The sequence below is a fragment of the Eretmochelys imbricata genome, chromosome 11 (genome assembly GCF_965152235.1).
Source record: "Eretmochelys imbricata isolate rEreImb1 chromosome 11, rEreImb1.hap1, whole genome shotgun sequence".
NCBI lineage: Eukaryota > Metazoa > Chordata > Testudines > Cheloniidae > Eretmochelys > Eretmochelys imbricata.
The window spans coordinates 73162323-73186134 of NC_135582.1; the positions used below are offsets into that span (position 1 = coordinate 73162323).

Consider the following 23812-nt stretch of genomic DNA (forward strand, 5'->3'; position numbering starts at 1 on the left):
GTGGCGCCGTGAGGCCCGGAGCTCCCCACGCCCGGCCGAACGGGGCACTCCTCGTGGCGGCGAGGGGCTGCTCAGGAGAGAGGAACCAAGCAGAGCAGGGACTGAGAGCAGGCAACTCGCCTACTCCACTCAGGCGCTCGCCGCAGTTACCTATGCACCGGGTCCTCTGACGTCATCTCCGCGCGGGCGGCCGGTTAGGCCCCCCTTGAGGGTCCTCCTGCTGGTGGCGTCGTGTCGGTCTCAGCGGAAGGGCGTCCTCCCGCTGCTGTGCTGGGTCCGCGATGTCCTTGCGGCTGGGGAAGCTCGCCCGCCCGGGGGCTGCGGCCGTTCGGGGCCGCCCGGGGCTCGGCGCCCTGCGAGTGGTGAGGCGGCCTCCCGCCGGCCGAACGGAGCGGGGGGCTTGTGGCCTTCCGCGCCCTAGGGCGGACCCTGGCCGGGGGACTGGGCGCTGTGCAGCGCCTGGCAGGCCGGGGCCAGCTCCCGTGCTCAGGGTCTGACCGGTCCCCCTGCGGGGCGGGGGGGAGTTTCCCCCAGGAGAGACTGGCAGAGGCCTTGGCGGGTTCCCACCTTCCGCTGCAGCGTGGGGTGTGGGTCGCTTGCTAGGATCATCTGGGGAGAAATTCCTGCCATTGAGGGGGGCCTCGGGCACTGGTGCAGCTTGGTCCCTGCTGCGCTCCGCCTGTGGCACGTAATAGTCTAGTGTAGCCTGTAATGCTTAGGTCTCATTTTGGTGGCTGGGTTTAATGTGCAGGGGCTGGGTCATGGTGGTGATCTGTGATCTACAGGAAGTGGGACTAGTCCGTTCGGCCTTAAATTCTATGACTTCTTGTGGCCTTCAAATGTTACCTCAAGCTGTGTTTAGTAATAATCCTGGGGAGAAGTACTGGATCGGTACTGCATCTTGCTGTCACAAGTGACGGGGTACCACAGAAGTGATGCAACTCGACCTTTTGCAAGGGTTCAGAGTGAAAAACGTGACATGAAGATTCTTTATAAAATTCATGTTTGGTAGCCACATTTTATTTATGTATATATATCTATGCACGCACACATCTAGGTGAACTTAATTCATATTCTAACCTGGAATTCATTACAAATCTGAAGACTTCCTTGTGTTTTCTAACAATTTGGCTACATGTTACACGTAATCATTAGCAGATCACTTGGACAGGAAGAATGGTTTTGTTATTAAGGCACAGGGCTGGGAGTCAGAAAATCAGCATTCTGCTCTTTGTTCTGACACAGGTTTCCTTTCACAAGTTATTTCAGCACTCCAGCACATTTTTTTTTCTGTACAATGGAGTCCCTGATATACTACTACAGTACTCTTCCAAAGACTTGAGGCTTGATTCACCCATATTTAGAAGGCACTTAGAAAGCTTTGGGTGGAGGCTACTATAGATTAGTAAAGCGCTGTTTATTTTCTTTATTGTTTGAGAGTAGCCTGAACTCTACATTTAAGAGCTCAGTCTTGCAAAAATGTAGTTCATTTTTACCAGTCTAAATACACAATCTTCTTGCCGATTCTTTTTGATGATGATGAAAAAACTAGTGATGTTTTACTTACCTCTATAGGGGGGGAAAGCTGTTCGGAATGGACATTATGAGACTGTGCAGGCTGATCCCTTCAGTTTAATTGTAAATCTCTAAAAGTGGACATGCTGTTGCATAGAATATGATTGCTTACATAGCACTCGCATAGCAATGTAGCTCATGTTACGTGGATTGGAAACTGGTTAACTGACCAATCACAAAATAATTGTATGTGGGGAATCATCATCCAGTGGAGGTATTTTTAGCAGGTCCCGCTGAAGCTTTTGTTAGTGGCCTGGGAGAAATTTAAAATCATTGTTGGTAAAGTTTGCAGATGTTGTTCTTATTGGTCGAGTGGTAAATAATGATGGGGACTGGGTCAGTTATACAGAGTAATCTAGATTCATTGGAAAAGGGATCAATTGAAGAACACATGTTTTAGAACAGTCATATGAAGTGTTTGACCACTAGAAACAAAAAGTATAAGTCACACTTACAAGATAAAGGATACTGTATCCTGGAATGCATTGATTCTGAAAAGTACTTATGGGTCATGGTAGATAACCAATTGAACAAGAGCTCCCAGTGATGTTCTGTAGCTTGGTAAAGATGATCCTTTGATATATAAACAGGGGAATAGCAAGTGGGAATATGGAACTGGTATTACTAGAGCCCTACGCGGATACACAAATGTGTATCCGCATCCAATCTGCTATCCGCAAATAATTTTTGCGGATATCTGCGGATTTGCAGGGCTCAACACTGGGGGCTGGGCTGAGGCTCCCAGGCATCCCCCCAGCCGGAGCCCAGTCGGGGAGAGCTGCGGGCAGCTTTAAGGAGCCCACGCAGAGTTGCGGACCCTCTGCCACCCAATGTCCCTGACCCCCATCTCCTCCACCCAGGGCAGGTGGAGGAACCCAGATTCCCCACAGCTGCTAGCACAGCTTTCCCTGCTCCGGCGGTGGGGAGGGGGGACTCTGAGTCACGGCCCGGCCACAGTAATTGCCGGGCGGGGAGCTGTGGGGACCCATGGCGGACCGCTCCACCTGCCCTGGGCATGGGGCTCAAGCAGACCCCCCAACTAATGTCCCTTTGCCGCAGTTCCTCCTAACTGCTTGCCCGGCTCTTACCGTCAGAGCCCTGCGCGGATACAAAATTTGTATTCACATCCATGCTGTTATCCACAGAAATGGTCCACAGATATAAAGTGAAAAGAGAAGAAAAGGAGTACTTGTGGCACCTTAGAGACTAACCAGTTTATTTGAGCATGAGCTTTCGTGAGCTACAGCTCACTTCATCAGATACATACCGTGGAAACTGCAGCAGACTTTATATATACACAGAGAATATGAAACAATACCTCCTCCCACCCCACTGTCCTGCCAGCAGGACAGTGGGGTGGGAGGAGGTATTGTTTCATATTCTCTGTGTATATATAAAGTCTGCTGCAGTTTCCACGGTATGTATCTGATGAAGTGAGCTGTAGCTCACGAAAGCTCATGCTCAAATAAACTGGTTAGTCTCTAAGGTGCCACAAGTACTCCTTTTCTTTTTGCGAATACAGACTAACACGGCTGTTACTCTGAAACCAGATATAAAGTGGATACCCATAGATTTCCATGGCTCTAGGTATTACCTCTGTATGTAGTACCAATGAGAGCATTACTAGAATGCTGTGTCCAGTCTTGATGTCCACACTTCAAAAGGGAATTGGAAAGATTGGAATGGGTTCAGACAAGCACTCCAAGAATCATTAGAAATCTGGAACACTGCCTTAGATTGAGTTTCCTTAGTCTCTCATTGTATTTAGTTTAGCCAAAGGAAGGTCAAGAGGTGACTTGATCATTTTCTGCTGGTATGAACACGGAGAAGCAATTTTTGTTAATAGATGGCCCTTTAATCTAGCAGAAAAAGGCACATAAGGTGATCCAGTGGTTGGAAGTTGGAGCTTGACAATTTTGGAGTAGAAATTGGGAGCAAATTGACCATTAGAACAGCTTATCTAGGGATGTGGTGGTTTCTCTGTTGCTTGAAATCTTTAAAACAAATTTGTATATATTTCTGAAATATATGCTCTGGCTCAACAGATGCAGAAATTACTGTGTGAGATTCTATGGTCTGGTAAGCAGAAGATCCGTCAAGATGATCAGGATGGTCTCTTCTGGCCTTAAACTGAGTAGTGGATATAGATATGTATAAAATTATTAGTGAATTAATTGTCCCTTAAAATAAGTCATTAAAGATCTTTGGCACTTTTTAGACCAGGGATATCAATCCTTCTGGCCAAGTTCTATTTTGTGGTAACATATTGAATCACTTTAAATCATCTGTGATTTCTATTAAATACTATTTTCTTCACTTCCTGGGTTACGCTACAGTTAAACAAATTTAATCATTTCATAGATCCTGATTCTACAATCAGATCTGCAGGGCATATGGTTGTACTCTCATGGATCTGATTACAAGGTCAGGTCCTAAAACTGTAAACTCTCCAATGATGCCTTGAATTGTGTTAGGCGCTATACACACTAATGTAGGCATTGATCCTGATTGGGGCCTCTAGGTCATTGTATTAATATTATGTTAAAATCAACAACTTGAATTCATTAGTTTGGTGGTTGTGTTTTCTTGCAGGCAAAAATTCACGTGAGCTCTCAGCAGAAGTTGCGGTATGGCTGGTTGGCTTATATGCTGGGAGAGAGATCTACTAAAAAGTTCAATAAATACAGCAAAATCTTTACTGTGGATGGCAATTTATCTTCTGGGAAGGGCAAACTTGCACAACAAATAGCAGAAAAGCTAGGTATGGCTGATTCTTTTTATGTCCTCTATAATATTTTATGGAACATAACACATTATTGCAATCCTTGTACAAGCAAAGGCACTGATTCATCAAGTATCAGTGATTTGGGGTGGCTCAAATAGTTCTTTGCTGCCATGGTTAATATAGTGGTTTGACCAGCAACGAGAATACCAAATATATAGCAAACTGGGATTTCTGGATGTCACGTTTTCCAAATGTGTGGGCAGTTGTAGGGGTGTTGATGGAAGAAATCCTGGCCCTAATGAAGTTAGTGGGAGTTTTCTCAGTAGGTTGTCCTAGGTTACACTGCAGTAAAAATGTTCTTGCAGCAACAGAGTGGGGTTATAAGAACTTTGGAGAGGGAAGTGGCTGCTCAGAACAACAGTTTAGAAGCCATTTTGAAGAAGGAAGAAGAAATTGAAAGATGTAGTTTTTAACTTGGTTGTGCATCTCTAATCATGATGGCATGGTGAAATTCATTGGAGAACATTGTGTAGTAATATTTTGCTCAGAACTTGTGGAGATGAGTTATGCATGCTTGTAAATAAAATAATTTCACTTTAAACTACAGTTTTAAAATTAACTAAAATGAATAGGAAATGTCCAGTTTAAACCAAACAATTTTATGATCTTGATTCCTCTTTGTCTCAGGTATGCAGTATTTCCCAGAAGCAGATGTCCATTATTTGGACAGTGTCACAGGAGATGGAACACTACTTGATGAGAAATTTAATGGCCATTGTAGTCTAGAGAAATTTTACAATGATCCTAAATGTCCTGATGGAAATTCATATCGCCTACAAGCCTGGTTGTACAGTAACCGTGTTTTACAGTATTCTGACGCACTGGAGCTCCTCCTGTCTACAGGTTAAGTTTGGTTTCAAAATTAATTGGTGAATTTGGGTTCTAGAGTTGTTAAAATGATTAAGCTGCCTTTAACAGTTCGGCTACCCCCCATAGCTGTATTTTAAAATATAAAATCTCGTTATTCCATTAGTTTTTTGAATAGTCCTTTTTATAAAGTAGTGTTTAAAAATGAGAAACCTTCCGAATTATTAAAAAACAAAATAACAGTTCTATTGTTAATGTATATTCTGAATAATGTTTTTCTATGTTGTTTTTGATTATACCTGTCTAAAAGGCATCACACTGTGATGGTGAGCTTCATTAGTTCTTTCAGAGGGAGGGCAGAGTTACATTGGTAATTGTCAGGTCAGCTTGGCAGAATTTTCCAGAGGAAACTGCACTTAGAAATGTTAATATGGCTTTTTGAATATAATAATTAAGGTGGCACAGTTAAAATCAAAGTAGAAAAATACATAACTCAAATTGTATAGTCATCTTGCAGGATAAAAATGCACATTGCCTTGTAAGGCCCCATACCTGTGGCCACTCTGTGACTAAGCAGAATTGATCTGGAAGCTTAGGGGGCAAAAAAAGTGATTTTTCTAACATCCAGTCCTGCAAGCTTGACCTGGAACCTGAAAGTTAAGCTGTGGTGTTTCTGGCTCACACATCAGCAAGAATACAGATTCTGTGATGATGTGTAAGCCAGAAAAAAATCTAAAAAATCTTTTCAGTAGCTGTATCAGATTTGCCTCATTAACATAGATAAAAATTAACAATCTTACTGTAATCAGTGTAAAGTAAGTGAATGAGAGGTATGGATTGGTTAGGTAAGAAGTTGCTATTTCTATAGCCACTTTTTTACCCTAACTATACTTTAAGGTTCCAGCAGCAGCATTAACTCAGCCATCTTTCACCTGCTAAATACATGTATCTAAGTGCCCTTTGCGTATCTGAGATACGAGAGCACTTTCCTATAAGGAGGAACAATAATATCCTTGCCTTCACTTTAACAAACTGCATTTCAGATGGGGGTCTCCTCATGATGTATTGCTTATTGCATCACTGGAAGGCATTTGGATATCATGGTGATAGGTGTGGTATAAAAACCTTAATAGAGTCGATCAATACGTATGTTCAGTAGTGTTAGAGATGTATGTTCGTTTGAACTATGCCTGGTATTATGTTGAGGGGTGAAATCTTTACTCTTTTGGTATGTTAACTTGGTTAGAGAAGAGTGTGTTCCAAGATGATGTAATCACAAGAGCCTGACTGTTGCTTATTATCTAATAGATATGACTTGACATGTTGTTGCAGCGTAGTTTTATTGAGCCTTTCATGATTAGAACCTGTTTGTAATCATAGGACAAGGTGTAGTGATGGAACGCTCCGTCTACAGCGACTTTGTGTTCATGGAGGCGATGTTTCAACAAGGCTATATCCACAAAAGATGTAAGTTCCTATCTGCAAAAAGAAACTTAATTTGTAACACTGTCTGTGAGGAATATGGTGGCCATGTAAACAGATGGAAAGGCAGCAAGTCTGAATCCTTAATGTCTGAAGGTGTCATTTAGCCAGTGGGCCATGCTACTGACCTGTACGCCAAGGAACTCTCTAGCTGCAGGATTCCAGTCCCTTTTGTTCCGTGCTTCAATTTTATTTCTTTAACATTAAAATGGTTGAACACAAGTTCTTCCTATCAATTATGTTCTTTTCCCTGATTCGGGAACATCTGCAGAAGCTCTCCTGTTCCTTGCAACTCTCCCCCTAATTGTGCTTTTGCTGCCTCTTACGAGGACCAGGTGATCTTCAAGCTATTTACCTGATCTCTGGCCACATAACACCAGCTGGGAGACAGCTGATTCGGGCTATGCCCAATTCCACTTAAAGGGCAAGCCATCTTGTGAGAGTGTTTAAAGGTATTCTTAACAAATCAAATGAAGTTGCTTCTACAGTCTTTTAGTGATTACCCAAGCCTCTTAATCTGTGGTGTGATGTTCTTCTATGTTTCCTTTCACACTTCTTATCACAACATCTGAGTGCATATAGGGGACAGTTCTGCTGTGGTTATTCCCTTAGTCTTGCCTGGATTCAGTGATACCCTACTTTTTTTTTCTTTCATGAAATCATAACCTATTGCTATGGAAATAGTCCCTGAGTAAATCTGAAAGGGAAAGGGGTAGATTAGGAGAAAGAGCTAACTTGGTGATCAGCAGGCAGGAGAAAGATACAATGCAATATTATTAAATCCACACTGTCGCACAGCTGGGAATAAAACTCAGGAGTTTCTGGCTTCCAGCTCTCTGCTCAGTGCACTTGACCATGCTGCATTTGGTGCCTGCCTTCCCTGCTCCTGATGGAATTATTGAGATGCTTCAACTCAGAAGTTGAACTAACAAGAAGAATTTTTGCTATAAAATGGGGGATTTATCAGTTGGAAGTGACAGAAGAGGAGAGAGACCTGGATGTATTGGTTGATCACAGGGTGACTATGAGCCACCAATGTGATTCAGCTGTGAAAAAGGCTAATGCAGTGCTAGGATGCATCAGGTGTGCTATTATCAGTAGAGACCGGGAACTATCAGTAACGTTATACAAGACACTAGTGAGACTTCAGCTGGAATATTGTGTGTAAGAAAGATGAATTCAGACAGGAACAGGTACAGAAAAGGCTACTAGGATGATCTGAGGACTGGAAAACCTGCCTTATTAGAGGAGACTTAGAGCTTGGTTTGTTTAGCCTAACCAAACGAAGGCTGAGGGGAGATATGATTGCTCTCTGTAAATACATCAGAGGGATAAAAACTAGGGAGGGAGAGGAGTTATTTAAGTTAAGCACCAATGTGGACGCAAGAACAAATGGCTATAAACTGGCCATTAACAAGTTTAGTCTTGAAATTAGATGGTTTCTCAACATCGGAGGAGTCAAGTTCTGGAACAGCCTTTCAAGGGGAGCAGTGAAGGCAAAAAACCTAACTGGTGTCAAGACTGAGCTTGATCAGTGTATGGAGGGGATGGTATGATGAAACTGCATACATGCTCATTGTAGGCAATCTGTGACTACTAACAGTAAATATCTCCAGCGGCTGGTGATGGGACACTAGATGGGGAGGGCTCTGAGTTACTACAGAGAATTCTTTCCCAGATGTGTGTGGTGGGTTTATCCCACATGCTCAGGGTCTAACTGATTGCCATGTTTTGGGTCGGGAAGGAATTTTCCCTTGGGTCAGATTGGCAGAGACCCTGAGGGGTTTTCGCCTTCCTATGGAGCATGGGTCACTTGGAGGTAATGTAAATGGTGAATTCTCTGTCACTTGAAGTCTTTAAATCATGATTTGAGGACTTCAATAACTCAGCCAGAGGTTAGGGGTCTATTACAGGAGTGGGTGGGTGAGCTTCCGTGGCCTACAATGTGCAGGAGGTCAGACTAGATGATCATGATGGTCCCTTCCGGTTTTCAAGTTTGTTTGAGTCTATGAGGAATGAGGCAGCTTCTTGAGCCATGTAGGAGTATTTCCTACTAGCTGAGAATGGTCCTTAGAAGCTCCAAGGCGGAGCTCCTGGGCTACTGAAAGATTCAGAAGTCTGTAGAAATGACTCTGAAATGAAGCATCAAACCTTCCCCAAAATCAGTTCTTATTGCATGGTTGTTTTTATCAAGTACAGTTTGGAATTTGTTTAAACCAGTGTGGAATTTGTTTCTGAAGTGATGTTTCAGAAAGTGAAAACCCCTTGTCTGTCTTACGCTGTATGTTTCAAATGTCTTGTCTCATTCATGTCGGATTTAGTTAAAAACAAAATCACCTGTTGCAAGAGACCACTGTCATATTGTGGGATGCAGTCCAGACCAGTGCAGAGTTGTCACCTCTTACCTGTAATGTTGAGTGCCTCACAATATTTTGCTATCATAGTTCTCATGCGTGCAGGTCACACCCCAAAGTGTCTGTGTACTAGACCAGAGGCGCTCAAACGGGGAGGCACGGAATGTATTCTGGTGTGTGTGTGTGTAAGTGTGAGAAACTTTCGAGGGGGGGAAACTTACTGTGAATGTTTTACCCACAGCAATGAATAACTCTTCAAGTTTGAGGGGGACAGAGCATCCATTGTAGACCCTGGCAGCTGTTCAATATGCTGCCTTTACTTCTGCACTGCTGCTGGTGGCAGCACTGCCTTCAGAGTTGGGTGTCTGGCCAGCAGCAGCTACTCTTTGGCCGTCCAGCTCTGAAGGCAGAGTGGAGAGTAGTATTGATATGGTATTGCCACCCTTCTGCTCCGCTGCTGGCGGTGGCACTGCCTTCAGAGCTGGGTGCCCAGCCAGCAGCCACCGCTCTCTCGCCGCCCACCTCTGAAGGTAGCACAGAAGTAAGGGTGGCAACAAGTGACCCCCCACAATAGGCTGGCAATCCCCTTTTTGGTCAGGAACCCATTTGAGAAACGCTGCTCTATATACTTAAATAGCTGTGTTTGAATCTTAAAATCGACTCCTGTACTCCTCCCTGATGAGGGGAGTAGAAATAAAATCAACCTTGCTGGGTCGAACTTGGGGTAGTGCAGACACAAATCGACGGTATTGGCCTCCAGGAGCTATCCCAGAGTGCTCCATTGTGACCACCCTGGACAGCACTTTGAACTCCGATGCCCTAACCAGGCACACAGGAAAAGCCCCGGGAACTTTTGAATTTAATTTCCTGTTTGGTCAGTGTGGCGAACTCAGCAGCACAGGTGACCATGCAGTCCCCCCAGAATCGTAGAATGTAGAATGTTTCTACACTCCCCCTATCATCTCCATCCCTGAGGTTATCGCAGATCAGAAGGTGGAAAAAAAACGCATTCATGATGACATGTTTTCCGAGCTCATGCTGTCCTCCCGCACTGATAGGGCACAGCTTAATGCATGGAGGCATTCAGTGGCAGAGGCCAGGAAAGAATTAAGTGAGCGCGAAGAGCGGAGGCAGGATGCGATGCTGACGCTAATGGGGAAGCAAACGGACATGATGAAGCGTCTGTTCGGGGAGCAAATGGACATGAAGTGTTTGTTGGAGCTGCAGGAAAGCCAACAAGAGCACAGATCCTCACTGCATCAACTGTATAACTGCCTACCCTCCTCCCCATGTTCCATAGCCTCCTCACCCAGACGCCCAAGAACGTGGGGGGTGGAGGCTCTGGGCACCCAGCCACGCCACTCCACTCCAGAGGATGGCCCAAGCAACAGATGGCTTTCATTCAAACAGTTTGATTTTCAGTGTGGCTACAGTAAGCAATGTGGCCTTGTCCTTCCCTCCTTCCAAGCCCCACCTGGGCTACCTTGTCCATTATCTCTTTTTTTTTTTTTTTTTTTTAAGTAATAAAGAAAGAATGCATGGTTTCAAAACAATAGTTTCTTTATTTCGAAGCGGGGAGGGTGGTTGGCTTACAGGGAATTAAAATCAACAAAGGGGGCGAGTTTGTATCAAGGAGAAACACACAAACTGTCACACCGAAGCCTGGCCCGTCATGAAACTGGTTTTCAAACATCTCTCTGATGTGCAGTGCACCTTGCTGTGCTCTTCTAATCCCCCTGTGTCTGGCTGCGCGTATTCAGCAGGCAGGCGAATTGCCTCAACCTCCCACCCCGCCATAAACATTTCCCTCTTACTCTCACAGATATTATGGAGCACACAGCAAGCAGCAATAACAATGGGAATGTTGATTGTGCTCAGATCTGACCATCAGCACCAGCGAGCTTTAAACGTCCAAAGGCACATTCTACCACCATTCTGCACTTGCTCAGCCTACAGTTGAACTGCTCCTTACTACTGTCCAGGCTTCACGAGCCATGGGAGCAAGGGGTAGGCTGGGGTAGGTGCGACTGCTCGGTGCTGCCGGCTGGGAGAGCAGCCTGAGGCAGAAGCCTCCAGCTCGCAGGAGAGCAGAGTTACAGCGGAAGCGATGGAGCCATACACCATGCCCTGGAGGTTGCTAGGAGCCGGGCAGGGAAGACGTTCCCAGAACCCCCGGTCAAGGTACATGTCCAACGAGGATGGCTACCAGTCCTGCTGCACTGTCTGCTGCGAAGGCACCCAGGAGCTGCTGCTGTGTAGCAATGCCAGCTGCTGCAGGTGTTTGTGTCTCGAATACTTGGAGGTCCTGGAAGGGCAAGGTACCTCAGACAAGGCAAAAGAGCAAGAGCCCTGGAGCCGTTATATGTGTCAACCACAGAAGTGCTATGTGGTGTTACAGCGCTGACCGGACTGGAATGTATGGCTGCAAGATATCTTCACCAGTGACAAAGGACAGGAATATGATGCACCTACAATCTAAAAAGGCCCACACATTTCCCAGAGTCATTACCCTTGATAACAGAACGTCAATGATTGCATTGGCTACTTGGATCACAGCAGCCCCCACAGTAGACTTGCCCACAACAGCAGCGGTGACGGTGAGCTGAGTGAGCTCCATGCTTGCTGTGGTATGGCATCTGCATGGGTAAACCAGGAAAAAAGGTACGAAACGATTGTCTGCTGTTGCTTTCATGGAGGGAGGGGGTGACTGACGACATGTACCCAAAACCACCCGTGACAATGTTTTTGCCCCATCAGGCATTGGGAGCTTAACCCAGAATTCCAGTGGGTGACACAGACTGCGGGAACTGTGGGATAGCTCTGTAAGTCAATGCTAGCCACAGTAGTGAGGATGCACTCTGCCGACTTAATGCGCTTAGTGTGGACATATGCAATCGACTGTATAAAATCGAATTCTAAAAATCGACTGCTTTAAAATCGACCTAATTTCATAGTGTAGACATACCCACAGTGATATTAATCACTAGTGTGGCATTTGCTTTGAGAGAAGACCTCACTTTGTTCACTTACACTACAGTAATGTTGCATGCGATCAGTTGACTTAGTTGCTTACCACTTGAGATTCCGGCCCCCGTCTTTATAAACCAGTAAATCTTTGAAATGACTTCTTTGAGACCAAGCTTCTCTCTCCTGCTGGGTGTAGATGCCATGTTGTCTTCTCCCCCACTTGCTAGTGTGAGGTTTGCTTCCATCCCTCATTAGTTTGATGTTTGTTTGCTGCTTATACGTAAAATTGAGGAGGAACACATGTTCCTTTGCTTAGGATTGACCCGTTTAACAACTCCCCTTACATACCTGTCTTAAAAATATTTTAGTTATCATTCCTGCATGTGTCCATATCTCTTAATACCCACCATGTACATACATGATACAAAATGGTAATACACAAGGCATATTATGTACAGAGATTATTACAATAGCGTGTAGGGTGTGAATAAAGTGGTGCTTAGTGTCACAACCATAGAGGAGAAATTTCATGCTGAATGGATTTGTTTGGAGGAATTTTGTGAAGAAAGATGTGTGTCAAAATAAGGCTTATAATAGAAAGTTAGTTACAACCCACTGTGTTCCTCTAATGACTCATGTTGATCATGCTCAGGAACTTAGAACAATAATATCTTGTTTAGGAACACACCCTTGTGCATAAATCTTCTTTTATAGGAAGCAACTAATCTGTTATGAAACATCCAGCAATACTGATCTCCTCAAACAAGAAATACTGTACTAACCATAAATATGGACATCCCAGTAAAGACGGGTATCAATGGTGCTAAAGATCAACTTGCAAAACTGGAAATATCTCCAACTATTTGGTTTAGAACACAATAAAATATATGTAGCCAAATTCACCCTTAATTTCCACTGACTTTATTGGAACGGCACTAAAGATGAATTTAACGGAGGCATTCTGGGCTACAGTTGAAAAATCTACTACAGAAGAAAAGATTGGCATAGAAATCTGTTCATGGATGGTTATTTCTGTTTGTGCCCAAAGACCTCGGTCATGGTTTGAGTGAAGGGAGAGGTTCCCAGAGCCCAGACTCCAGCCCGAGCCTGAACGTCTGCAGTGCAGTTAAACAGCGCTGTAGCCTGAGCCCCATAAGCCCGAGTCAGCTGACCCAGGCCAGCCGCGGGTGTTTAACTGCAGTGTACACATACCCAGAGGGTCTTTCTTTACTGCAGGCTGAATCTGGGTTTTAACTAGTCATCCTCCACCCAACCATCCACGCAGGAAAAAAAACAGGTTTGGAGGTGCTTTAAGCCCAGGCTAATTTACTTGACTGGGGCTGGGCGTTAGAGCCCAGGTTCCACTTTAACTCTGGCTGGAATCCACCAATTTTGCTGTAAGGATGCAGGCAAGATCATTCAAGTGTAGATAGTTCTCCCGTGCCTTCCCACAGTTCTTTGCAAAGTTCAGATTCTCCCACAATGGCCTGGGGAAGAACCCTAAAGCTTCTCTGCACAAAGAACCCTGGGCTATGCCCCTAGACCTGCAAGGGCAAGTGTAGACAGTTTGAGGGCATAGTATGGCTTCATTGTGGGAATGCTTACACCTGGACTAAGCTAGATCAGGTGCTTAACCTGGGTAATCACCACCCGGTCTAACTTCTTTCCCAATGAGAGAGCACAGAGCTGTTGGGAAAGTAGCAGTAGAGCAGCAGTTCTCAACCCGCTGCCCGTGGACTGCATGCCGCCCAATTAGCTCAAAGTTGTGGCCCAGCTCAGGTGTGTGCTGAAGGCCGGCCCGCGTGCTCGGGTCCGCCAGGTTCCCGGCTGCCTGGCACAGAGTGGGCCGGGCTGTCCCACCGCCCAGCACAGCTGGGTTGGGGTTGAGGCAGCTGCCCGGCCCTGCAAGCTCCAGGGTAGCTAGCTGGCCTCTGCGGCCTGAGTAACAAATTGTGGGCTGCATCTGCAGCCAACAATGTGTAATAAGTTGAGAACCACTGCAGTAGAGAGTCGGGGCTCCACGGACTGTAGTGGGAGGAAACACAGCTCACAGCTCAGTGCACTCAGATGTTGGGCACCCTGACAACATTTCCCTTCCTCCGAGATGTCCCTGTTGGGGGTGGGGGGTGTTGTGGGAGGGCAGATGTGCCTCTCACGCTTCCCCTCAGATTTCTTTAAGATGCGGTAGGATGGGGTTTTTGTGAAGTGACGTGACGTGGTTATTCCTCCGTTTCTTCCCTAGACTCCCTAGAACCCGCTTTGCCCTGCTGCCATGTTGTCAGTGGGTGCAGCTTTCCTCATACTGTGGCTATTGGAGGTAGCAGCCTTCAGGCAGTCTCTACAGCTGCCTCTGCCAGTGCCCTCTGCTGTTTATATAAGAACCTACCTGTGCAGGTTGGGGGAAGGGTCACCTTTCTGCAAGTTCATGAAAGGAGGGAGGGTTAGGGGGCAAAATGGCTAATGCAAAATAATTAAAGGGAACTGGGATTTGTGGCTTGTTGGGCTGAGGCACTTCCTGTTAATAACATTGACCTCAGTGAATCTGGCGACATTTAAGTCGGAAGTAAACTACCCTATAATGTTGGTTGTTGCTTATTTTCTATTTCTGTAAGGCTATTTCAGCTTTAAATTTGCTAAATCCCCTTGCTTGGGATAAAAACGCAACCTGAACTGTGTATTCCAGCTGAAATCTTTGCAGAGAGGTAAGACTTCATAAACACTTCTACTGGGCAGACAGACTCTTCTGAAAATGAAATGCAGTTACAAATGCTGACAGAATTCTTTCAAGAGGCTGTGTTGATCATTTACCTGGTGGATGGGATGATGGTGATCAAAATCAAATCGTTTCTTTTCTGTATGTTCTTGAGCTTCATTACATACATGGTAAATACAGATGGTTATGTATTTCTATTTAAGGAATTCCCTGCTCTATTTTTGTTTTTTAGGTGTTGATCATTATAATGAAGTCAAGGGCATCAGTATCTGTGAATTTCTGCCACCTCATTTGGTGATCTATGTTGATGTACCAGTCTCAGAGGTACAGAAAAGGATCCAAGAGAAAGGAAAGGTAATTCTAGCTGTTAGCTTGCTTTTTTATGTTAAAATGTCATGATCAGGGCCTTGTGCATGAATCATGCGGCTGAGGAACTTGCTGCCTAGTCTGTCCCTCTGCTGCAGAATTGTGCTCCAGAATCTTAAGTGTTTTTTTTTCAATTGTGTTTCTTCCTCTTGTGAAGAAAACCTTCAGAAATGTTCAGAGTCCCATCAGTGAGGTTCTGTCTTCCTGGCATACAATTAGAATAAAAGAATAGCAGGTTTGGAAAGGACCTCAGGAGGTCATCTAGTTCAACCCCCTGCTCAAAGCAGGACCAATCCCCAACTAAATCATCCCAGCCAGGGCTTTGTCAAGCCTGACCTTAAAAACCTCAAAGGAAGGAGATTCCACCACCTCCCTAGGTAACCCATTCCAGTGTTTCACCACTCTCCTAGTGAAAAAGTTTTTCCTAATATCCAACCTAAACCTCCCCCACTGCAACTTGAGACCATTACTCCTTGTTCTGTCATCAGCTACCACTGAGAACAGTCTAGATCCATCCTCTTTGGAACCCCCTTTCAGGTAGTTGAAAGCAGCTATCAAATCCCCCCTCATTCCTCTCTTCCGCAGACAAAACAATCCCAGTTCCCTCAGCCTCTCCTCATAAGTCATGTGTTCCAGTCCCCTAATCATTTTTGTTGCCCTCCGTTGGATGTTTTCCAATTTTTCTACATCCTTCTTGCAGTGTGGGGCCCAAAACTGGACACAGTACTCCAGATGAGGCCGCACCAATGTCGAATAGAGGGGAATGATCACGTCCCTCGATCTGCTGGGAATGCCCCACCATATAGATCCCAAAAATGCCATTGGCCTTCTTGGCAGCAAGGGCACACTGTTGACTCATATCCAGCTTCTCGTCCACTGTAACCCCTCGGTCCTTTTCTGCAGAACTACTGCCGAGCCATTCGGTCCCTAGTCTGTAGCAGTGCATTGGATTCTTCCGTCCTAAGTGCAGGACTCTGCACTTGTCCTTGTTGAACCTCATCAGATTTCTTTTGGCCCAATCGTCTAATTAGTCTAGGTCCCTCTGTATCCTATCCCTACCCTCCAGCGTATCTACCTCTCCTCCCAGTTTAGTGTCATCTGCAAACTTGCTGAGGGTGCAATCCACACCATCCTCCAGATCATTTATTAAGCTATTGAACAAAACCAGCCCAAGGACCGACCCTTGGGGCACTCCACTTGATACCGGCTGCCAACTAGACATGGAGCCATTGATCACTACCCATTGAGCCCGACAATCTAGCCAACTTTGTATCCATCTTATAGTCCATTCATCCAGCCCATACTTCTTTAACTTGCTGGCAAGAATACTGTGGGAGACCATGTCAAAAGCTTTGCTAAAGTCAAGGAACAACACGTCCACCGCTTTCCCCTCACCCACAGAGCCACTTATCTCGTCATAGAAGGCAATTAGATTAGTCAGGCTTGACTTGCCCTTGGTGAATCCATGCTGACTGTTCCTGATCACTTTCCTCTCCTCTAAGTGCTTCAGAATTGATTCCTTGAGGACCTGCTCCATGATTTTTCCAGGGACTGAGGTGAGGCTGACTGGCCTTTAGTTCCCAGGATCCTCCTTCTTCCCTTTTTAAAAGATGGGCACTACATTAGCCTTTTTCCAGTTGTCCAGGACTTCCCCCGATCACCATGAGTTTTCAAAGATAATGGCCAATGGCTCTGCAATCACATCCGCCAACTCCTTTAGCATTCTCGGATGCAGCGCATCTGGCCCCATGGACTTGTGCTCGTCCAGCTTTTCTAAATAGTCCCGAACCACTTCTTTCTCCACAGAGGGCTGGTCACCTCCTCCCCATGCTGTGCTGCCCAGTCCAGTAGTCTGGGAGCTGACCTTGTTCATGAAGACAGAGGCAAAAAAAGCATTGAGTACATTAGCTTTTTCCACATCCTCTGTCACTAGGCTGCCTCCCTCATTCAGTAAGGGGCCCACACTTTCCTTGACTTTCTTCTTGTTGCTAACATACCTGAAGAAACCCTTCTTGTGACTCTTAACGTCTCTTGCTATCTGCAACTCCAGCTGTGATTTGGCTTTCCTGATTTCACTCCTGCATGCCCGAGCAATATTTTTATACTCTTCCCTGGTCATTTGTCCAGTCTTCCATTTCTCGTAAGCTTCTTTTTTGTGTTTAAGATCAGCAAGGATTTCACTGTTAAGCCAAGCTGGTCGCCTGTCATATTTACTATTCTTTCTACACATCGTGATGGTTTGTCCCTGTAACCTCAATAAGGATTCTTTAAAATACAGCCAGTTCTCCTGGCATGTCAGCTCTGACAGGTGAATTGCCCTGACTATCTCTGTGGGGCATTAGTGCTGCCACAGAAAGTTGACTGACTGTTAAAAATTGTGCATTGCAAACTCTTTTGGCTAGCATTAGAGCCTGGGAAAATTAGATGCCTAACTTCTATTGGAAATTGTGGCCTTCACTGCTAATCATTTTAGTACAGACATCCTACTCTGTCTGGGCTTATCCCAAAAGCCTTAGCAACCTCCCCACTCAGCTGCAGCCTCCCCTTCTGACAACCCTTTGGGTGCAGTTATATATCGTCAGCATATGGTCAGTGTAAAATGAATAAAACTTGGTATTCAGATAAATAACATGGGGGCTACTATTCTGATTGCTATTAACTTTCATCTTTGATTCAGTAAAAATCTTTTTTTATATTTAAATCAAATTGCCATAGATGTTTCCACATGCTGCAGAAACCAGAGGGCCTTGCTGCTGACTCTTAAGTCCAGCTCATTGCAGAGCACACAGAGACTTGGCTATTATTTCAGTTATTCAAAGTAACATAGAAATGATTTCTCTTCCTAGTCTGAAATTCTAGTACTTGAACTCTCTTGAGACTGGGATATTCTGTGAAACTCAAGAGTGTTCTCCCTTTTGTTTTCAAAGTCTTCTAAAGCAGGATAGTTTCTGTGGGAGAACAGAGAGAACCTGCCTTTTGTTAACATATGGTACTGAAAGAAGAACAACAGTTTTGTTGACTGCTTTGACTTCTGGTATTCTGAAGCAACATGTTTTAAAATTACCCCTCTAAGGGTTCCAGAAATTTGGGTCAGTAACACAGTCTGAGAGCAGGAGAGTTGTGGAGTGTTTTCATTTAACAGATAATCTGAGCTAGTTTCCTCCCCCCCTCCCCCCAATGGTATTGATCCATGTATCAGTAACTGTTCCCAGATGTGCTACAAGAGCCAAATGATGTTTACCCTGCACTTTGTTCAAAGGTTACAGGAAATTGGATCTGAGTGAGGAATTTAACCATGAGAAGTCTAATTTTTTTTTTTAAAAGCCTTTTATTGAGATCTTTACAAACATTTGACCACATCTGTTTTCCAAAGCCCTTTGTGTATATGGTATATGGGAGGGCAGCTTTGGTGACAGGCTTGGAAATTGCTGTACTCGTGTCAAACAAAGTTGACCATTGTCAAGGAAAGGTGTATATGGCAGTGGAAAATAAAAAAAACACAGGCAGTTTTTTGTAACTTCACTATGATAACATTCTGCTAAGATAGGTTTGTCACTGGCCTGAGTTGCGTTGTCTGTCAGTCTTGCACTTCTTTAATATAATAAAATGCCCGACAGATATTCAAACCATGACTGAACGTTACCCTTTTGTTTAAAGAACAGGATGTTACTTTATGCAACAGTAATAATGGGCCGTTCCTTTACTAGAGGAGAGCGTCTCTCTTTAAATTAAGCTGCTTTTTTGAATGATACCTTATGAAGCACCATGAGAGGTTTCTAATTTTTATCTCCCTCTGCTCATCTTGGGGAAAACAGAACTGGTCTCCTTGACCCTGCAGTCCTTTTTATTCTGGCACAAACTGCTCCTACAATAACATTTCTCAGGGGTAGAGGCTTTGAAGGGTGAATGTATTTATTAATATATCATTGTTTGTCAGCAGCAGCCCCTGGATCTCTTCTGTCTGTTTACATTAATGGCTTGTAGTTGGCATTGACTGAACAGTAATTAGAGGCTTGGAATAGAAAATACTTCTGTGTGTTCAACTGACGGAGGAGCCTAATTCTCCAAGGTGCTGCACACCATCTCTGACATACAGGTGTGGGCATTCTGTACCTCACAGGCAGGATCAGGCTGTAAATGGGTAGGGAAAGAGCAGAACAGTTCTGCTCTTAAGGGAAGAAGGAAATCATGATGAACCATGCACTCAGGAAATGTGATGAAAGAGCTGTATAGAGTAACTGATGCCTGCCATTGACGGGTAACCCCTTGACAGTAGAATTGCAGTCCACTTAATTTATGAGAAAAAGTTGTTTGGCTTTGTATTGAGTGCACTGTTGCTCATCTGTCTGCCTAAAAATTAGGGAGGATTATATTTGGGGTGCACGCTGTAATCATGCATGTCCTAATCAATCCTCAAGAGAAGAAATTATGGTTAGTTGGCCCATTTGGTTTAACTTGCTGAAAGGGTCGATGTGGGCAATCCTTTTTTCTTTTTTTTTTAAACCATCTGACTATACGTAACTTCCTTAAATGTGCAGGTGGGTAGGATTAGTCATTTGTTTAGAAATTAATCTGTCTGGAGCCTGTTCTTGGTTGGTAATTCTGTTTGTGTAAGCTTAGAAAAATTGAGATTCTTCCACCGTTTATCTCAGCCTGGTAGAGAAGTGTCACTTTGTGCTTTCTTCAGTAGTACTTGCCTTTTTCTGTCTTTCTAGACTCTCTTATATACCAAGGGAATCCTATTAATCCGCATCATTATTAAAGGAATTGCAAAACAAATATGTTCAACTTTATGGAGAACATACAAAAAAGTACAGTGAACAGCTATGATTCTACAGCAGCTGCAGTTTATTCTGTTTGCCACATATGTAGTGTTCTATATGTTAATACAATATTCTGTAATCCCAAATACTCCATATGTTAGTCATAATTTTGAAGTCTTCATAAATGCATGTGGATGTAAATGACTGTTTGGCTGTTTAATGCAGGAGCTATGTTTTAACAGATGGTGTGGGAGTCGTGGCTTCTACTTGGGATCTCTGGAATCTGTACCAGTGTAATAAGAAAACAAACACACACATTTCACAGTGTTTTGTTTTCTTTGTGTTTAGCCCCATGAGAAAAAGGTGTCTCCTGCATACCTCCAGAGCATTGAAGATATCTACAAGAAATCTTTCCTGCCAGAGATCAGGTTAGCAGCTTCAGCCTTTTTGTGTGACAAATATTTATGCAAAACTATTTGTGCGTGTAGAGCTAGAATCGCCACACATACACTTGATTCAAACTGCTTGTATGTAAAAATCCTCCTTGTGTTTTGTTACCATATTAAACTCTGGATGTAGTAAGTTACGCACCTACACAGTTGGATCCCTATGCTGGTGCTGAAATTTACCCTTTTGAAATTATTCATTGCAGTTACCCTTCATGTCAGGGAACATCATAGAATCTTAGGACTGGAGGGGACCTCGAGAGGTCATCTAGTCCAGTCCCCTGCACTCATGGCAGGCCTAAATATTAACTACATCACCCCTGACAGGTGTTTGTCTAACTTGCTCTTAAAAATCTCCAGTAACGGAGATTCCACAACCTCCCTGGGCAATTTATTCCAGTGCTTTACTACCCTGACAGCAAGGGCTTGTCTATACTAGTACTTTACAGCGCTGCAACTTCCTTGCTCAGGGGTGTGAACCCCCCCCCAGCGCTGCAAGTTTCAGCGCTGTAAAGTGCCGCACTTCCAGTGCTGGTAGCTACTCCCCTCGTGGAGGTGGGGTTTTTTACAGAAGCCACGTTAAACTTTTTTCTGAGTTTCAGATCACTGAAGATCTCATGGTCTCTTGCCATACTTCCTATCTTTCCTACGCAGTGGGATAGTTCGCTCTTGTGCCCTTAATAATGTCTCTTTGAAAAACTGCCAACTCTATTGAACTGTTTTTCCCCTTAGACTTGTTTCGATGGGCTTAAGAAAGATAAAAGATTTTATTTGAACTTTTAGGTTTCAATAGCTTTCTAAAAGCATAAAATTATTTTTGGGGGGCGGAGTAGTTGCTAATGGTCACTTGGATTGTATCTCAACTGGATTTCAAGACTGAACTCAAATTCCTATGTGGCAGAAGCATTGAATATATTACAAGGTTTATGGACCCAAATCCATAATTCAGTGCCTTTTGTCCTAGTATCTCCGAGCACATTATAAACAGCCTCACAACTCCACAGTCAGGTGGGGAAGTACTATCGCATTTTATAGAAGGGCGCACAATAGTGCGAAGAGTTTCTGGCTTGCTCACAACCACACAGTGAGTCAGGGATAAAGCAAGTAATAAATCCCAGGATCGGAGATTGCTGTCCCCTTTACACCAACTATGAGAGATTCATATATATTAAGGTCAGAAGGGACCATTATGAACATCTAGTCTGACCTCTTGCACAATGCAGGCTACAGAATCTCACCCATCCACTCCTGCAATAAACCTCTCACCTATGTCTGAGCTATTGAAGTCTTTAAACCGTGATTTGAGGACTTCAAGGAGCAGAGAATCCTCTACCAAGTGACCTTCAAGAGGAAGGCGAAATCCTCTACCAAGTGATGCTTCAGAGGAAGGCGAAAAACCTCCAGGGCCTCTTCCAATCTGCCCTGGAGGAAAATTCTTTCCCGACCCCAAATATGGCGATCAGCTGAACCCTGAGCATATGGGCAAGATTCACCAGCCAGATACCCAGGAAAGAATTTTCTGTAGTAACTCAGATCCCACCCCGTCTAACTATTCATGGTAAATAGGCCCAATACCCTGTGATGGGATGTTAAAGATCAATTAATTGCCAAAATCATGTTATCCCATCATACCATCTCCTCCATAAATTTATCGAGTTTAATCTTAAAGCCAGATAGGTCTTTTGTCCCCACTGCTTCCCTTGGAAGGCTATTCCAAAACTTCACTCCTCTGATGGTTAGAAACCTTTGTCTAATTTCGAGTCTAAACTTCCCAATGACCAGTTTATATCCATTTGTTCTTGTGTCCCCATTGGTACTGAGCTTAAAAAATTCCTCTCCCTCTCCGGTATTTATCCCTCTGATATATTTATAGAGAGCAATCATATCTCTCCTCAACCTTCTTTTGGTTAGGCTAAACAAGCCAAGCTCCTTGAGTCTCCTTTCATAAGACAGGTTTTCCATTCCTCGAATCATCCTAGTAGCCCTTCTCTGTACCTGTTCCAGTTTGAATTCATCTTTCTTAAACATGGGAGACCAGAACTGCACACAGTATTCCAGGTGAGGTCTCACCAGTGCCTTGTATAACGGTACTAAAACCTCCTTATCTCTACTGGAAATACCTCGCCAAATGCATCCCAAGACCACATTAGCTTTTTTCACAGCCATATCACATTGGCAGCTCATAGTCATCCTGTGGTCAACCAATACTCCAAGGTCCTTCTCCTCCTCCATTACTTCTAGTTGATGCATCCCCAGCTTATAACTAAAATTCTTGTTGTTAACCCCTAAATGCATGAACTTACACTTCTCACTATTAAATTTCATCCTACTACTCCAGTTTACAAGGTCATCCAGATCTTCCTGTATGATATCCCTGTCTCTCTCTAAATTGGTAATACCTCCCAGCTTTGTATCATCTGCAAACTTTATTAGCACACTCCCACTTTGTGCCGAGGTCAGTAATAAAAAGATTGGTCCCAAAACCGATCCCTGAGGAACTCCACTGGTAACTTCCCTCCAGCCTGACAGTTCACCTTTCAGAATGACCTGCTGTAGTCTCCCTGTTAACCAATTCCTTATCCACCTTTCAATTTTCATATTTATCCCCATCTTTTCCAATTTAACTAATCATTCCCCATGTGGCACAGTATCAAACACCTTACTGAAATCTAGGTAGATTAGATCCACTGAGTTTCCTTTGTCTAAAAAAATCTGTTACTTTCTCAAAGAAGGAGATCAGATTGGTTTGGCACGATCTACCTTTTGTAAAACCATGTTGTATTTTGTCCCATTTACCATTGACCTCAATGTCCTTAACTACTTTCTCCTTCAAAATTTTTTCCAAGACCTTGCATACTACAGATGTCAAACTAACAGGCCTGTAGTTACCCGGATCACTTTCTTTTCCTTTCTTAAAAATAGGAACTATGTTAGCAATTCTCCAATCATACGGTAGAACCCCTGAGTTTACAGATTCTTTACAAATTTTTGCTAATGGGCTCGCAATTTCATGTGCCAATTTCTTTAATATTCTTGGATGAATTATCTGGACCCCCCCCCGATTTAGTCCCATTAAACTGTTCGAGTTTTGCTTCTACCTCAGATATGGTAATATCTACCTCCATATCCTCATTCCCATTTGTCATGCTACCATTATCCCTAAGATCCTCATTAGCCTTATTAAAGACTGAGACAAAGTATTTGTTTAGATATTGGGCCATGCCTAGATTATCCTTAACTTCCACTCCATCCTCAGTGTTTAGCGGTCCCACTTCTTTCTTTCTTTGTTTTCTTCTTATTTATATGGCTATAGAACCTTTTACTATTGGTTTTAATTCCCTTTGCAAGGTTCAACTCTACTTGACTTTTAGCCTGTCTCACTTTATCCCTACATATTCTGACCTCAATAAGGTAGCTTTCCTTGCTGATCCCTCCCATCTTCCACTTTCTGTACGCTTTCTGCTTTTTCTTAATCACCTCTCTGAGATGCTTGGTCATCCAGCTTGGTCTGCAACTCCTGCCTATGAATTTTTTCCCCTTTCTTGGGATGCAGG

The 23812-nt window shown here is 44.0% G+C and overlaps 1 protein-coding gene across 2 annotated transcripts in view; it reads left to right on the plus strand.

Moving 5' to 3' along the window:
* Positions 1–206: 206 nt before the first annotated feature.
* NDUFA10 (NADH:ubiquinone oxidoreductase subunit A10) overlaps positions 207–23812 on the plus strand; it is an 83782-nt gene continuing 60176 nt past the window's right edge. For both annotated transcript variants that reach the window (XM_077829794.1, XM_077829795.1), the window contains exons 1-6: positions 207–362; positions 4168–4336; positions 4988–5203; positions 6548–6634; positions 14916–15037; positions 20161–20240. In XM_077829794.1, the coding sequence (XP_077685920.1) occupies positions 282–362; positions 4168–4336; positions 4988–5203; positions 6548–6634; positions 14916–15037; positions 20161–20240 (755 nt within the window). In that variant the 5' untranslated portion in view covers positions 207–281. The remainder of the gene's footprint in view (positions 363–4167; positions 4337–4987; positions 5204–6547; positions 6635–14915; positions 15038–20160; positions 20241–23812) is intronic.